This window comes from Eumetopias jubatus, unplaced genomic scaffold (assembly GCF_037043125.1).
Source record: "Eumetopias jubatus isolate StellerSeaLion01/CBP00866 unplaced genomic scaffold, mEumJub1_p1.0 scaffold_7, whole genome shotgun sequence".
Taxonomy (NCBI): Eukaryota; Metazoa; Chordata; class Mammalia; order Carnivora; family Otariidae; genus Eumetopias; species Eumetopias jubatus.
The window spans coordinates 73,795,226-73,812,776 of NW_028274813.1; the positions used below are offsets into that span (position 1 = coordinate 73,795,226).

Genomic DNA, 17,551 nt, shown 5'->3' on the forward strand with positions numbered 1-17,551 from the left:
CCTAAGCTCAACCAGGCAAGGCAGCTTTAGGAATGATCCCTGCTTTCTCCTTGACTATAAACCTTTCTTTGCTTTAAATCCAGTGTCTCAGAATTTGGCTTACTGCATACTGGGTGCATGGACAAGTTGGAGTTTGGTAAGAAAGAGACCCATAGGCATGAAGGAGAAGGGCCAATTTAGGGTATTTGTTTGCACACTGATGATAAAAATCTGACGGGAAACAGACGATAACCTTTGCCTTAAAATTACCTGATGCCCCACGTCCCCAGTGCCACCTCATTGTCTGACAGAATGCATACCTCCAGATTGTTTCAAGGTGCCCCCACCACCATCAAGCTTTCAAGAAAGCCCTTACCCTCCTCTCAGGTGTTCACCTCCTTCTCCAAACATATGTCAGCTGTTCCTAGTCTCAAAGGGGCAAAGCAACTTTGGGAATGATCTGCTGCCTTCTTGTTGGGCCCCCCTTCTGATGCTAAAAAAGCTTTCTTTGCTTTCAAACCAGTGTCTCACACGTTGGCTTACTGCACGTGGGGGCACAGACAAGTTTGAGTTCAGTACCAATGTTTGACCTAGGACATTCCAGTAGCTGGTAAAACCAGGATTCTTCAAGATTTGAGTAGAAGGGTTTAAGAATTATAAAATGCAGGAGAGCCATGGTGGCATAGTCAATTTAGCATCTGACTCTTGAACTCAGCTCAGGTCTTGATCTTAGATCTTGAGTTCAAGCCCCACTTAAAACAAAACAAAACAAAACAAAACAAAAACCTAGGAGGGATGCCAGGGGTGCTAAATCGGTTAAGCATCTGCCTTCAGAAAGGTCATGATCCCAGGGTCTTTGAATCGAGTCCACATCCTTCTCCCTCTGCCTGCCGCTCCCCTGCTTGTGCTCTGTCTCTCTCTGACAAATAAATAAACAAAATCCTTTTAAAAAATCTAAGAATTATACAATGAGGAAAGTTTACAAAAGCAGATGGGATAAGAAATTTCTCAATACAGAACAAATAGCAAAGGTGGTGTAGCAAGCGCTCTCTGTCTCTGTATCCCCACATACCCACTCACTACCAGGAGTATGGATATGAATCGAGTTTTGTGGTGGGTTGGAAATATGTGTAAGAGTATTCATAGAGTTACTATAATTTTGGTGGTGGAAATGGGGTAGGGATTTCTTCGGAAGAATCTGGGAGAAACTACATTATGAAAAACTAGAGAAGGATCAGTCTTTGGAAATAGGGCCTAAAGGTCATGAATCCACTTTAACTTTTTTTTTCTTAAAATCCTTGTGATGTAGGAATTAGTTGGGGTTTGGAGCCTCTGGTCAAGAAAGAATTCTTGAGACATCTTTGGTACAAAGAGTTGATTTTATTAAAGCACTAAGACAGAATCCCTAGGCAGAAAGAGCGGCACTGGGGTCATGAGAAGTGGCCCATGATATACTTTCCAGTTGGGAGGGGTTTAGGGATAGGGTAGGTCTCTAAGGAATTTGGAAGCAAGGTTTCCAGGACCCTGAGGGGACTAGCTATTGTTAGGAAAAAGTTATTTATTACTGTCTAGTAAAACCTTAGTCACAAGACCCTTCAGATGTATGTTGGTAGGCCATATGCTTAGGGGATGGTTGCCATCCTATATCTTGGGTCGGGGGGGGGGGGAGCGGCTTGTGTAAAAATAGAGGAAATTTCCAAAGGAATTTTTACAGGATCTTGGGGATCAGGCTAAGATTGCCTTTTGGCCTTAGTAATGTATTAACATTGAGGCAGCTGAGTTCCTAAGGGAATGTCACTCTGCCTGTATCAAGGACCTGTCAGTGGGCTGTAGGCAATAAGGAAATTTAATTTTTTCTTTCACCTTTGTTTCCCACATCATATGTGTTTGCCAACCTGGAAGTTCCCTGAACCCCATACTTTGTGATTTTTATAGAGGCTACATCACACAGGCAGGATCAATTATTACCTCCATTTCCATCCCTTCTCCCCTCTGTGGAGGATGCGGGTGAGGCTGAAATTGCCATGCTTTTAATCATGGCTGGATCTTCCTGGTGATCCGCCCCCATCCAGGGACCACCCAGGTGACTGCCAAGAACAAAGATGTTCCCAGTGCTCTTATCACTTAGGAATATACAAGGGTTTCAGGAGCTCTGCGCCAAGAATCAGAGGGAGAAATCAATATATATTTTCTACTATCTCATAAGGATCTAGTCACTGAGGGATTGATAAAAGGTAACAGAATATGTTGACGCAAAATATCCCTTTTTGGCATAAGAATTATATTAAGCTTCTTATTTTGAGAAAATGTAGACCAAGAGAAATTCTGAAAGCAGACTAGAGATCCATAAGCCTCAGATGGCTAGCTGACTTTTAGTCTCATTTTTTATGGGGCTACCATATGTAGGTACATAATTAAAATAGTATTTGTCCTGTTAATCTGGGAGGGGGGTTTCATCCAAGAACCTAGAATGGTGAAGGGAAAATTATTTTCCCTCCTACACCTAGAACCTAAATTCTTAATCCCAGCCAAATTCTTTTTTTTTAAATGATTTTATTTATTTCAGAGAGACAGAGGGAGAGAATGAGCACAAGGGTGGAGGAGGGACAGTGGGAGACAGAGAAACAAGCTCCCTTATGAGCAGGGAGCTAGAAGGGCCTCGAGTCAAGGACCTGGAGATCATGACCTGAGCCCAAGGCAGAGACTTAACAGCTTAACCCACTGAGCCACCCAGGTGCATCCCAGCCAAATACTTAACTCCTGTCTTTCAGTGTCGAAATCCAATATCTGTTCCAAAACACCATTACTTCTGTGATATTTCAGTATTTAAGTAAGAGAAGAATGTTTATCGTTCCCCAGTGCTTTTTTTTTTTCCTCTTGATCTATGCTTTCTCTTCATGCATTCTAAGAGATCATGGGAGACTTGACTAAGGCAACAGTGGATTATTATCCCTACTACTACTTATATTCAAAACATTATCTGATGAAATACGGGATCCAATAGTAAAGATGTAGGATGCATCGGTTGTCAGGGTTAGAACCTGTTTGTGAAAGTACTATGGACACTCTATGAGGTAGGTATCCATGCCACCTCCAAATAAACATAGTTTATTTGGTTTCAAGGGAAATATGTAAAAGCCTTGAGCAGAGTTTGAAGGGATGATGAACTTTCTTGCTCCAAAGTCCAAAAGACACAGGGGTGGGGGGAGTGGCAGAAGCCTTGGGTTGCTGAATAACCTCAAAAGTCACCTCGGGCCCAAATAGTTCTCCTGAGAATGTTGGCAAATGCAATCAAGATGACCCCAGGCTGACAATGATGTGAAAGGCATTCCAAACACACACACTCAAGGTCATTACAATGCAACAGAAAGTGATTTTATTGCTGTGAACACAATGCAATAAAGCTTGGCAGAATTTTGAAGATTAAAAATAGGGGGCCTGGGTCTTTCTTTGACCTCTTCCTTTGCCTTCTTTCAAAACACAGCTCCAAAGAGGAAAAGTATCATCTGATCACTCTTGTCCGCAACTCTGCTCTGGCATCTTGGGACTCTAATTCTCCCACTCCCCTTCTTCTCCGATGGGAACCATGCAAATCAACAAAGAAAAAGAAAATGCAGAAGAGATAATGGAAGAACCTGCACCAAGTGAGAGGGAACATAATGGAAACCTTTGTCTTAGTCTAAGTGTACAGGAACTAGAGTATAGCGAGGGTCACCCCGCTGAGGAGGGTTACAGGCAACAACGTAGAACTGGGTCTGGGGACGAGTACTGTACTGGCAGTTGGGATACCTCCCTCTAGTGAGATTGCAGTAAGTCGTGTCAATAGGATTTGCACTCCGGTGGCAGTTGGTATTCGTCCTATTCCTGCAGCGTATGTTGGGCAAAAGACAGGTATCAGACACGTTCTGGATGGAGTCATGCAGAAAGGTGTTTTGAGGCTTACAATTCCGAGTAAGAGTATTGACGGTACGCATTGCATTGTTGCATTGCGTAGGTGCGGGACCTACAGGTATATGCCGAATTACAAACTTTTGAAACCCAGTGAGTTGAGCCCAAGCACCAGGGGGAAGTCCTGGCCCTCGTGATCCCAGCAGCAACAGGAGGAGAGGAAAGGGTCCCAGAAGATCCAGCATCATCTCTTCTGTGTAAGAAGAGGGAAGAAAATGAGAGAATGATAGTGGTAGAAGCCAAAAGAGCAAAATTATTATTCACAACCATTTAGCTCTTTAGTGTGCCTTTCAACATTTCATTTGTCCATTACTTTTTAAAAACCATCTTCTTTCTGACTTGAGTCTCATAATTCTATGAAGGACCTGAAGACCAGGGAGGAGGAATGTGAGGTAAGATGACTTTTCCTCTGACTGGCAGATCCCATTCTTCTCTTTGTCCTGTACGTACTGTCCCAGAACCTTGTCTCTTCCCTCCTCCCTCCTGGAATGTTACTCCTCCATCTATGTGACCTGGACCTTCTGGCCATCTTCACGGCTCTACTCTCCCAGCCCCCGGGGTTCTCCTCTTACCAATCTCTGTGCTGGGGATCCCGCTGAGATCAGAGGCAGTGGTTAGTCCCAGGCTCAGAGGCTTTTGCCAGCTGTTCCTCTGCCAGGTGTGCCAGCGCGGTCTGCGTGCAGCAGGGGAGGGTTCCGAGCCCTAGGAAAGAGGAAAGGGAATGTAGGGCTTGGAAGATGCACTTCTTGTGCACAGTGTGGATGAGACCCACACTCTCCAACTCACTGTTTAAAGCCAGTATCCCTGCAGACACAGGAAGAACAAGCCTACTTAAAGGAACAAAGGAGAAGTGATAACTTCCTCAAAGAAGTTGTGAGGAAATGATGACTTCCTGTTATCCGTCGAGTGCTTCCTTCCCTGAAGCTTTAGTGTTTTGAGCTCCCTGATTTCAGTTCTTTAGGAGAAAACACCCCACAAACACACAAGACTCCCCCGGTCCAGTTGCCAATTGCAAGTCCAGCTTGTCACCTGTGCTTCTGACTGCCTGGCTATAAATCTGAGCTTCCCCCAACCCTTTATTTGTTCCACTACTTTTTTGGGGTGCTCACAGAACTCAAGGAAACAGTGATGGTTTATCAGTTTGTTAAGGGATATGATAAAGGAGACAGATGAAGACCCAGATAAAGAGATACCAAGGGTAAGGTGGGAGGGTCCCTAGTGAAGGAGCTTCTTTCTTCATGGAGTTGGGGTGCATCACCCTCCCCGTGTAGATGATATAGGAAAGATGTTAAGGTTTGAAACCAACAGCCAAGAAAGAATTCTTGAGACACCTTTGGTGCAAAAAGTGGTTTTATGAAAGCAGGCGACAGGACCCATGGGTAGGAAAAGCTGCCCCGGGTTTGTGAGGTGTGGCTGATTATATACTTGGGAATTGAGGGAGATATGGAAAAGGGAGGTTTCAAAAGGATTTTTGTATATGAAAGAAGACTCACAGGATACCGGAGGCCTTGCCATTACCTGTTAAGATTGTCTCTCCTTCTAGTAAGGCATTGACAGTAGGATAGTTGGGAACTTCCTGGAGGAAATTACACTTTGCCCCCTTCAAGTATCTGTCAATGGACTGCAGATTATAAGGACATTTAATTGTATCTACATTCCCTGCTGGAAACTAGACATTGATAGAAACGCTTTGTTCTTGTAAATTGCTAAGACTTTTGTAAACTGAGGGAGACTCATGTCTTGCAGGATTGTAATCTCTATAAGTTAACTATTTGTTTTTCCTTTAGGGCGGCCAGAAGTGCCTGAGGAATGTCACATATATCTCATGGGGGGCGGTGGTTGTGAGGTGTCAGGTTCTGCCTGTCCTCAGCTAGCCTTCTGCTCCCTCATCAACTCTACCTGTTTCAAGGAGTAGTCAATGGGCTGTAGGAAGTAAGGAAATTTAACTTTTTCTTTTGCCTTTGTTTCCCACATTACTTGCATCACTATTAGGGATTCAGTGTCAGAAGATAGTGTAGAGGAAGAAGCAATCTTTCTCTTCTCTCCTTCCTTCTCAGCTATGGCCTTTATAACATAAGACGGATTAACAAAAGAAAAACAAACAGAAGTTTATTAGCATGGATATGTCATATATACATGGGAGAAATGAAGGGATTGGTGTGAAATGTGGTGATGTTAAGGTCCAGGAGCAAATGGTCAAGAAAGAATTCTTGAGTCATCTTTGGTGCAAAAATGGTGGTTTTATTAATGTACGGGGACAGGACCCGTGGGCAGGAAGAGTGGCACTGGGGTTGTGAGTAGTGGCTGATTCTATTACGTCGGGTTTGGGGTAGGGATAGCCAAAGTCTCTAAGGAATTTGGAAGCAAGGGTTTTAGGACCTTGAGGGGCTAGCTGCTGTTAAGATGAGGTCATTTATTATCGTCCAGTACAACATGAGTCATGATACCCTTCAGACGTCTATCGGTGGGACATACGCTTGGAGAATTATTGCTAACATATAACCTGGGTGCGGTAGAGATAAAGGAAGTTTCCAAAGGGTTTTTTTTTTCAAAGATTTTATTTATTTATTTGACAGAGAGACACAAGGTGAGCGAGGGAACACAAGCAGGGGGAGTGGGAGAGGGAGAAGCAGGTTTCCCGCCGAGCAGGGAGCCCGATGCGGGGCTCGATCCCAGGACCCTGGGATCATGACCTGAGCCGAAGGCAGACGCTTAACGACTGAGCCACCCAGGCGCCCCTCCAAAGGGATTTTTGTACGTTAAAGGAGACTTGCAGGATCCTGGGGGTTGAGGTAATGTCAGGCTAGGGTTACCTTTTTCCTCTAACAAAGTATTAACATTGAGGCAGCTGTGCTCTTAGAAGAAGGTCACTCTGCCTGTCCCAAGTAGTCGTCAATGGGCTGCAAGTTGTAAGGAAATTTAATTTTCTTTCTACATTTCTTTTGCCTTTGTGCTTCACATCAGGAAAGGTCATTCCAAGAGGTGGTGAGACCTTGGGCTAACAGACCATCTTCAGCTAAAACAAAGGAAGAAGAGTGTGGGGAAGGCAGGCTCCAGGAAGCTGGCAGGGAAAGTATAGTAAACAAAGTTTGTTTTGCAGAGTTAAGCCTGTGCTTTCTCCATTGGTAAGAGTTTCTTGTGATTTAGAGTCATCTGTATCTTGTTACTAGACATAGGGCAACACCCTTAGGGATAGAGATTTTCTCTATGATGATAAATGTCCCTTATTTGTAAATGGGTGATTTATAGGCTGCTTTCAGAACTTCTCCTCTGTCTTCTGTTTCTCAGAATAATCAGCTCAAAATCATCTTTGTGCCAAAGAGCCATCTTTTCGGGTAGTACATTCTGGTCTCCTATAAGAAAGAGTCTGGTTGGCCTAGTTTGCATCTCATGACCGTCACTTGACTCAGTAGAGGGGATTCAAAACCCTGACGGATAACCCCACCAATACTGCACACAAGCAGGGGAGGGATAGTTCCAGAAAGGAAATGAATATGCAGCTATCCAAATGGGGGAAAGTGGATGTGGGAAAAACCAAGCAACAACACAAAACTATTATATTAATTGTGCTTAAAGCCACTTTCTTTCCATGTGGTTTCAACCACCATCTTTTAACCCTTTAATAAAAGGAAGTTTTAGAGTTTTTAGAGTGAGGTATTTGTGAAAACTTACTGTGGGAGACCAGAATAGACCACTCTGGAATATAAGTATAGGCAACCAGAATATGCTACCACAAAATATGCCACTACATTTTATTTTTGTTTTATTTGTTTGTCTGTTTTTGTTTTCATTGTTTTAGAGAGAGATGGCTTGTGAGAGTATAGGGCAGGTGGCAGAGGGAGGGGGAGAGGGAGAGAGAGAGTCCCAAGCAGGCTCCAAACTCAGCACAGAGCTGGATGTGGGGCTGGATCTCATGACCCTGAGGTCATGACCCGAGCCGAAATCCAGAGTCGACGCCTAACTGACTGAGCCATCCAGGTGCCCCACGCCCTACAGTTTGAAGCAGCTTTTATCAGCTGAGAGAAACAGCCAGTATTCCTCATCTGCAAATTGATTATTGGTACAGAGCTACTGGTTTAACACTAATCTCTTGTGAGTTTGGTTACTCTAGGTCATCATCTCCCCAGTGTCTGCTCATCCCCAGGTGCACTGGAAAATTGCAAAGCTGAGGAGCTGCTCTTGGAACATGACGACCAACCTAGATTCCTTGGCTACTCATTGGGGCTAGACGTCTAGGACTAGGAATGCAGCCACCTAACTGAAAATGTTATGACCTTGGTCTTTTCTCCAATTGTTTCAAGCCTAGAGTCATTCATTCAACAATGCAGGAGGCTAAAGATCACAAAGTACTTTAATGTTTCACATTTCTCCTCCCCATACCTGTTCGAGGCAAAATTATATGAAGTGACGGTTTTTCTTTCTCTGTGTCTCTCTTCCCCATTTAGCAAACAGAATTCTCATGGACGTTACTTACTTGTGTCTTCAACAGTTCCTTCTGCAATTTACTTCCTCTTTCCTCCGACAAAATTTAAGTCTTGAGACCCATTCTTGAAGGTTACATTTTAAAGTCCCATATCCCACTCTATATGTCTGCCTAGTGAAAATGATTTTTATCAGATAACCTCATTTCTGCCATTATCTTCTACTTGATTTATTATTCCTCAAGAAACATAATGCCTTAACCTATCTAAAATGCATGCATTTCCTTAGAGACTTGTTTAAGGGATGAGTCCAATGACACACACCTTAAACTTACACTCTGCACACATCATATCCAAGCATAATCTGTATCACTCCTCCAATCATACAACCCGTAACATATATAAATGTCACACACGTTGGAATGACATACTCTATTTAGGGAAGGGAAGACCGTTCAGCTTGGGTCAGTATAAGGAGAGTCACTATCAGGAACGTCCCTGGTTCAGTAAAACAGAGAAACCGTATGAGCTTAATCTTAAAAAACTGTAAGAGCAAGTCAGATAAATGAGGGCACAAGGGTATTCTGGGCACAGAAACCGTGCAGGTGGTTTTGATAGGAAGAAAGCATGGGATGACGCATAACTCTAAGTAATTGGAAAACATTGGCACATAAATGCAAAGGAAGGAGTAGCAAGGGCTGTTGACGTAGGCAGGGGCTCCCACTTGGGAAGTGCTGGACACGCTACTCGAACCTGGGGGTGTGGGTAGACTTTCTATTTTTTGATGTCTAACAGCTGGATGTCCTCTATGCCATCGACATACCCGTTTGCACCACAGTGGAATTCAATATAGCTGTAGCTGCTGTGCTCCCTGTAGCTCTTTTGGTTACCCTCCTGGTAGCACTTGAGTATTTTGAAGGGGTGCTGGGCCCATATATATACATTTCTGTAACGGTCTCTCCACTTCCTGAGGCAAATATACTCGATTTTGTGCCAAAAGGTATAGATGAAGATGTGATAGTTCCTGTCTTGTGGAGCTTCTCTCTCCCTCATGAGATCATTGCATTTGTAGTCGCTCAATTTCCAGCTTGTGCTCAGGTAGTGCTGTTTCATGAATTCCCTCCAGGAGAGGTTCTGGCTGTGTACAAGCAGCCCGCCTAGGGAAAACAGCAGGGCCAAGAGAGGGCCTAGGCCCTTTAGAGGGGATGCCATCTCAGTCGCCAGAGCCACCTGCGGGCCCACAGGGAAGAGAGAGGAAAGCATTATCTCAGCACTGCCTTAAGAGTTGACCTGCACCTTAAAATACCTTTCTTGCCAAAGTAGGCCCTCGGGCCCAACTTTACCATTTTGTTCCCAGGCTTGAAGAGGATAAATCTCATTAGGTAGTAAACTTTACAAGAACTGAAAATATGCCAGGACCTGACTGAGACTAACACAAGATGGTCAAAAATAGGTGAAGTTTATTTTGAGAATTTCAAGCACCTGCTGTCTGCCCTCTCTTCTACCCAAACTGAGGAACCCATCATCCTCTAGCTAACTCTGTTTGTTTGACAGTCCAGATCAGTTCACTGAAGAGCATGGTTCTAAAAGAAAATGGTATTTTAAGCTTTATGACTGTGAAGTGGAAAGGGTTGTCACCCTCTAAGGGAATGAGGAAGTTAGGTGAAGACTTGGGTGATACTTTCCAAGCAAGAAGGCTTTGGTTCCCTCAAACCCCAGGCTACAGTTGCAATGATTCTGCAAAATGGTGTTTTTCTAATCCCGATTTCCTTAGAACACTTCCCCAAAGCCTGTGTGAAACCTGTTATCACTTCTGACAACCCACATACTCTCAGCGGCCATTTACTTCATTATCATCGTTATAAACCATCTTGATTTGTTGTTCAGAATGCAATCATACAGGAACTCCAGTTTTGAAAGATTGTTCTCATCAATCAAGTACCAGATTGAAACTACCCTCACAGGAGCTACTCTGGTCAAAATTAGGGCATAGAGTTCTTTGGAAAAGTCTCCCCTTTAAACCAGCTCTCCAGGGGCGCCTGGGTGGCTCAGTCATTAAGCGTCTGCCTTCGGCTCACGTCATGATCCCATGGTCCTGGGATCGAGCCCCGCATCGGGCTCCCTGCTCGGCGGAGAGCCTGCTTTTCCCTCTCCCACTACCCCTGCTTGTGTTCCTGCTCTCGCTGTCTCTTTCTGTCAAAAAATAAATAAAAAATCTTTTAAACCAGCTCTCCGTCCTCATTCACTGCTAGGAGTACAGCTGGTCCTCTGGAATCTCTAACCTCTTCTCAACTCTCTGAGCACTGTGTCCACAAATGGGGTTAAAGAATAGCTGCCTCAGTGTCCACGATAGCCAAACTGTGGAAAGAGCCAAGATGTCCATCGACAGATGAATGGATGAAGAAGATGTGGTATGTATACACAAGGGAATATTATGCAGCCATAAAAAGGAATGAGATCTTGCCATTTGCAACGACATGGATGGAACTGGAGGGTGTTATGCTGAGTGAAATAAGACAATCAGAGAAAGACATGTATCATATGACCTCGCTGATATGAGGACTTTTTAACCTCAGGAAACAAACTGAGGGTTGCTGGAGTGGTGGGGCGTGGGAGGGATGGGGTGGCTGGATGGTAGACATTGGGGAGGGTCTGTGCTATGGTGAGCACTGTGAATTGTGCAAGACTGTTGAATCACAGATCTGTACTTCTGAAACAAATAATGCAATATATATTAAGAAAAAAAAAAGAAGAGGAAGATAGCAGGAAGGGAAGAATGAAGGGGAGTAAGTCGGAGGGGGAGACGAACCATGAGAGACGATGGACTCTGAAAAACAAACTGAGGGTTCTAGAGGGGAGGGGGGTGGGGGGATGGGTTAGCCTGGTGATGGGTATTAAAGAGGGGCACGTTCTGCGTGGAGCACTGGGTGTTATGCACAAACTATGAATCATGGAACACTACATCAAAAACTAATGATGTAATGTATGGTGATTAACATAACAATTAAAAAATTTAAAAAAAAAAGAATAGCAGCCTCAGAGACCTGGGAGAATCTAATGTGATATGTAAGTGAAAGCACTTCTGAGAATGTTGTAGGGACCCAGGACGGGCCACCCCAGAAGGTGTCCCAGGCATATTGATTATTTTGAATTGAAGCTCCTTGGAAAACAGCCAGTGCAAGGACACTCAGATCCTCTTCTGTCCCTGTAAAAGCAGAAATGGAATCTCTCCTATATATGGTTCCCTCCCTGTGTTAAGAAATAAAAGAAGACATTCTTATCACCAGAGATAGGGCTTTTACTCATTTTTTTAGTATTTTTTAAATAAGTTCTATGCCCAACATGGGGCTTGAACTCATAACCCTGAGATCGAGTCACATGTGCCACTAACTGAGCTGGCCAGGCACCCCGCCACTGATAGGGATTTTAAAGCCAAGAAAGCTGTATAAACAAACTTTCTTGCTTTTTGCTAATCTACTACCTCAGCCCAGATTCTGCTTGGAATTCCTTACTAATTAAAACTCCCAAACATTTGTTTTGTCTGTCCTATCAATTCCTCACAAATCTATTGTCTCATTGTTTAAAATGTATAAAAACTACCTGCCTCGGTCATTTCTTTGAGATCTCAATTTCATTCTTGGGCCTCTGTGTGCACATAACAAAACTTTGCTCCTTTTCTCCTATTGAATCTGTCTGTGTCACCTTCCATCTTAAACTGGCTAGCAGAATTTTGAAGGATAGAGGAAATTTTTTTCGGCCTCTATCGTGTCAAGTGCTCTATCAGGCACAGAAGACAGAGTAGGCACATTCACATCTGGGCCACCCTATACCTGGCCCAAAGGTCCTAACCAGGATAGAAGACCAGGATTCAAGCTGCTTCAAGCATTATGCTTGGGAAGATTGGGGAGGAAGTGGGAGTGGGGGTGGGGGGGTTGAGGGGAGACACAGTATCGCTGGGCTTAATCCTGAGTTGAATTCATGTCTTTGCCTCTTACAAATTCGATCACTTTCCTATCTTAACTCTTTGGTCTAGGAATTCAGTGAGGCCCTTTCCGGTGTTTCTGGGCCTTTCCCGGCAAGCGTCCTCAGCACCAACCCTAACTCAAACTCACCCTGTTCAGATCCAACACTCAGGTGTCACTGGTCGAGGAAATCAATACGTGGATCTGAAGAGCAGAGAGCCAGGAAGTCTGCAGCCGTGAAGAAAGGAATGGTACAGCACTCCAACTGATTAGAAGCCTGGCAGGGGTGGGGGACAGCCTTCCAATGTGAACCTGTTCCTGTGTCTTCTCATCTAGAACACTTAAGTTCACTCTGAGAATAGCCTGGAGCAAAGGGGACCAATAGCAAAGACTCGCTTCTGGGTACAGAGGAATGATAAGGGCCTGGGGAGGAGTAACATGGGAGAAGGGTAATCTGAGCTTATCAGGGGACAATCAGAAATCTATTTCCCAAATTCACTTCCTGAAAAAACATCTGGGTCCATATCCCCAGATGACTAGGCTATATTCAATGAGAAGTTCAGTGGGAAAAACACCACCACCACCACCGCCTCTGGTGTTGTGAGCTGTGGAATCTTCATCGAGAGGGGAGAGTATGTTGTCAAAGGTGCAATTTATGGATAAAGTGAGATCCTTGAATGTGTTTCCTATCAATGCATTTCTTTAAAGGCTGCTTCTAGCTAAGCCACCTTGGTTGAGTTTCTCACTGGACCACCTTATTATGAGATAGTCAAGAAGGGTAGCAGAGTTTGCACTCCAAATGTTACCTCTTGGGCATAAGGATGATTTTGAGCTGGTGATTTTTAAGAAACCACAAACACAGGAGAAGCTCTGAAGCCAGAGTGGAAGTTAGGCTTTTTAAAGGAACATTTACATTTATAAAGGAAATTTCCATTCTAAGTGTGTCTCCCTCTTTAGTACCAGAAAGAGAAAGATGAATCTATAAATCACAAGAAAGTGTTATCAGTAAAAAAAAGAAAAGAAAAGAAATTCTCATTAATGGGGAAGGCACTGACTTAAATATGCCTAACAAAACTTGACCATTATTTGCTGGGCTTTTCCTGGTAACCTCCCATAATTGGCCTCCCCACCCGCATTCCAACGTCTTTCTTTTGTCCTTAGCTGAAGATGGTATTCAAGGTGCTGGCTTGAGCCATTTTGGGGCATTTTTCAGCTTTTCTGGATATCTCCAATATACGGGAGATAGATGCTCTTAAACTTTTGTTTGTTTTACTTTTCTCAATCTCTTTTTATTACAGAGGTAATAAAAGCACCTAGAATAACAGTGTTTTACTCCTCTTTGTATTCACAATATCAGAGTGAAAATAAAAAAAAACCAACAAATGTTGTAAACACGTTTTGTGAACTTTTTACAGAACTCAAAATGTACAAGGGGCAATAAACATGAAAAACGTCAACCGCAGTAGCAATGAAGGAAATAACAATTAAAACAAGATTATGCCCTTTTTTACCTACCAAGTTGCCAAATTGTAAAACATTATTGCTTTGGACAGCTGATGAAGGTGGCCGATGACCCAGTTCAGGAGGCACAAAGCAGCCCCGTGGTTCCTGCCCCCAGCGGTACATGGGGTGGGACTGGTGTTCAGTCGAACCATAATTTGTATATCCAGTCTCCTGTTAAATGGCAGTTAAAATTTTCTAATCTTTTGCTGTTGCAAATAGTGTGAACAACGTTTGTACCCATGAACAAAAGCCTGTAGGATAAATTTCTAAATTAAAATTGCTAAGGCAAAAAAAAAAAAGAATTGTATTTTGGTACATATTGATTACACAAGCCAAATAGTGTCCCACTAGAGAACAAAGAACAGGGGTTTCTGGACAGAAAAGAGGAATGCTTTTTTTTTTTTTTTAAGATTTTATTTCTTTATTTAAGAGAGAGAGAGTCAGTCTGAATGGGGGTGAGGGGCAGAGGGAGAAGCAGACAAACCACTGAGTAGGGATCCCGACTTGGGCCTCCATCCCAGGACCCAAAGGCAGACCCTTAACTGAATGATCCACCCAGGCGCCCCAAGGGGAAAGCTTTTATACACTGTTTACAAAGAATTTTGATTGGTATTGGTGCCAGAAAACTAATCCTCACCCCAAATTTGTTTAGCTAAATTTGTTTAAACAAATTTAGTTGCTAAGGCAATCACTATGCAAAGGCCAGGAGCTACTGTATTAAGTTGCAGGTGTTCTGCAGTCTTTAGAGTCTTTTTGGCCCGGTCCAAAATTCATGACTCCACCCAGTGAGGATGTGCATAAGGGCCACCTCCTTAATGACCTCCCTGCTCCATTTTAAACCCCCTTGACATAACTGCCTTTATTTTTATTTTGGAGTAAACTCTACCCCCAATGTGGGGCTCAAACTCATGACCCAAAGATCAAGAGTCACATGCTCTACCAACCGAGCCAGTCAGATACCCCACAAGTGACTTTGTTTTCTTTCACCTTTCACAGGGGGTAGAACCAAATTTTTCTTTTCTGTTTTTTGGTCAGAATGTTTGTTTTATACCCAGAACTTCTCTTCAAAGCATATTAGTAGCAATGCATCTTGGCGTATAGTCTCTTGATTCTCTCTTTGAATGGGAAATATGTCAACAGGATTAGATAGAGAAATATTGGTATTTACAGAAACACATTGGGATTTACAAAAACTCTGGCGCATCTCAAAACCCAGCTCAAGTCAAGCATTCCTTGAATAACAAGGAATCATATGCTGATAGACCGAATGGGGATTGTGTCATGAGCACGCTATGAAGGCGCTCACGTTAGTTGTGTCTTTCCACAATGTCAGCTTTAGTCAATCATAAAGCAAAGTTAAATCACAATTATAAAACAGGTTCAGGATTCCAAACTTGATGACATTTCACCGTGTGATGAAACTTGGCTTCTTCTGAGCACACAGAGCAGGATACAAGACAAACCGCAGAACAAAGCAGATAACAGAAGGATGTAGTAAGTTAACGAACCAAACTCGAAGTCAGTCTGTGGGCACACAGTTGAGATAATGCCTTGGTCAGTCTGGGTCAGCTCTGGGCACTCACTTCTTCTTATGTTCCAGCAGGGAAGGAAGGTTCTCTTTGGAGGTCAATGGGGCAGAACCTTCGGGGGCAGTTGCCTTTTCAAGTGGTCAGACATAGAGGGGTCAGGTCTGAAGAGTCTGACATTGTGCTGCCAATTCCTCCCCTTTCTGAATCACTCTTAGGCCCCTGTAGACCCTCCGGTTCTGATCCTCATCAGTTCTGGGGTGTCAGCTGACACTGGTCCCAGGGAATATCTCCTAGCTGCAGTACCTTTAACTACTTGTCATGGCTTGACACAGGCCGCTGCTTCACACAGGGTCCCACCTGACAGGAGAGACTCCATTTTGTCCTCTACATTTCACTCCTCATGGCAAAATCTGTAAGGGCCATGCAGGAATCAAATATATCTTAAAGCAGGATCGCAGTACTAGTTTGGTAACATAACAAAAGGCATATTTAGGTTATTTAATCAAGTTTTTAATAGAAATAAAGCCAAATCAATAAAATTCAAACCATATAAGATAAAAATCACATCATATCCAAACAAGATGGGAAAGCAAACTCAAGTAAGGATTTAAGTCAAAGGACTCCAACTCAAAGTCACATCTACTAAGAAGTAAATCAAGTCAAAAAGAAAGAAGATAAGTTAATAGGGTGTTTAACATCTTACAAGGACTACCTTTTCCTAATCTGTCTCTTTGACTTAGCAAAAAGTAAGCTACACCCAGGGCCTGTTGAAAACTTCCTTGCTTTTCTATCAATCGTAATTCTCTTCCTAATGATCCATTGAATCTCTCTATATATCCAGCATCTGTAGGGTGGTTAACTAGATGGTAATTCCATCTTAAGTCCTATAGATCACAGAGCTTTTCAACTGAGGTGGCTGTAAAATGAGTTCCCTGATCATGTTCTACTATTCCTGGTGCTCCAAAGTGAACTGCCCATGACTCTAGAGCTCCTAATTGTTGCATGAGCTGAAGGACTAGAGGCAGCCATAGCTATCCCTAATCCTGTATATCTGCGTCTACCATGCTAGTGGCATATTTCTGTTGATAGCTGTGATGTAATGGTCCCACAGAAGTTTATTTGTATAGTGAAATTAAACGCGGTGGGCTTGTCTGTGTCTGTTGGTGCAGTGTACCTGCATTTATCTGTCATCTGTTTACATGGGAGGCATCCTTGGAATGCTCTTTTTATTTCCTGCCAAATGACCTTAAGATTTCTTTCAGGGAACCATTTATCTAAGGCATGTGTTCCTATATGTCCTTTCTATGTGTTTCCATAATTGTATGTGGGGTTATTAGTCTTTCTGTTGTTCCTCATTTCTGTGATATCGATTTCCCTGCTTTTTTCATTTCAATGGTGGTACTTGAGGTCCCTCCCATTTTCTATCCCTCTCTGTTTAATATTATTAGTGGCAATGTGTGTCTCCATCTGTCCTTATCCCTTTTTAATTTTAATTTCAACCCTTCTTTTGTTTTTATTGCCTTAATATTTCTCGTCAATGCATCAACCTCATTATTACATTTTGAGACCTCTGTGTTATCTTTTATGTGCTGACACGTGTGTAACATATGTTTCATTCTCTCTGAGGCTATGTCTAATTCTTCCCATTATTCACTTGACCATAGTCTTTGCCATTTATTTTAAAATGGCAGAAAAATTTCTTTCTAAAAAAAAAAAGATTTACTTATATTTGATGGGGGTGCAGATGGAGAGGGAGAGAATCTCAGGCAGACTCCTGGCTAAGCAAAGAACCCCACGCAGGGCTCAATTCCATGACCCTGAGATCATGGCCTGAGTGGAAACCAAGAGTCTGACGCCTAACCAACCAAGCCACCCAGGCACTCCTAAAATCATTTCTTTTCCGTTTTCCTGACCGTAGGGCTATTCCATTTGCTACTGCCCGTGAGTCAATAAAAATATATATGGTGCTTGATTCTCTTTTATTGCTTTTCTTACAGCCAATACTACTGTAATTAATTCTGCATGTTGTGCCCATCGATTCTTACCTTTCTCTCTGCGGATCAGCTTGTCCTGGGGTCTCAATGCTGCAGGGGTTCATTCTGTTTTTCCAGAGATTACGGAGGCCGACCCATCTGTAAACCAGGCATTTGATAGACCTTTAGAGCAGGGTGGGCCCCATTTCCCTAGGTTTCGAATATGGATTTGTCCT

The 17,551-nt window shown here is 43.2% G+C and overlaps 1 protein-coding gene, 1 long non-coding RNA gene and 1 pseudogene across 2 annotated transcripts; all 3 read right to left on the reverse strand.

Annotated features, from left to right (window-relative positions):
• Positions 1-3,332: 3,332 nt before the first annotated feature.
• On the reverse strand, positions 3,333-4,395 carry LOC148163925 (ribonuclease K6-like; annotated as a pseudogene).
• A 3,865-nt stretch (positions 4,396-8,260) lies between these two features.
• On the reverse strand, positions 8,261-9,819 carry LOC148163926 (epididymal secretory protein E3-beta-like). Its single transcript, XM_088024696.1, has one exon. It carries the CDS (start codon positions 9,609-9,611, stop codon positions 9,123-9,125), a length of 489 nt encoding a protein of 162 aa, XP_087880822.1. The 5' UTR covers positions 9,612-9,819; the 3' UTR covers positions 8,261-9,122.
• Positions 9,820-11,195: 1,376 nt separating this feature from the next.
• On the reverse strand, positions 11,196-17,551 carry LOC148163927 (uncharacterized). The gene is made up of 4 exons (XR_015768538.1): positions 17,388-17,551; positions 15,322-15,752; positions 12,461-12,538; positions 11,196-11,553 (listed from the first exon to the last, which is right to left on the reverse strand). It is a non-coding gene; the product is annotated as an uncharacterized LOC148163927 (long non-coding RNA).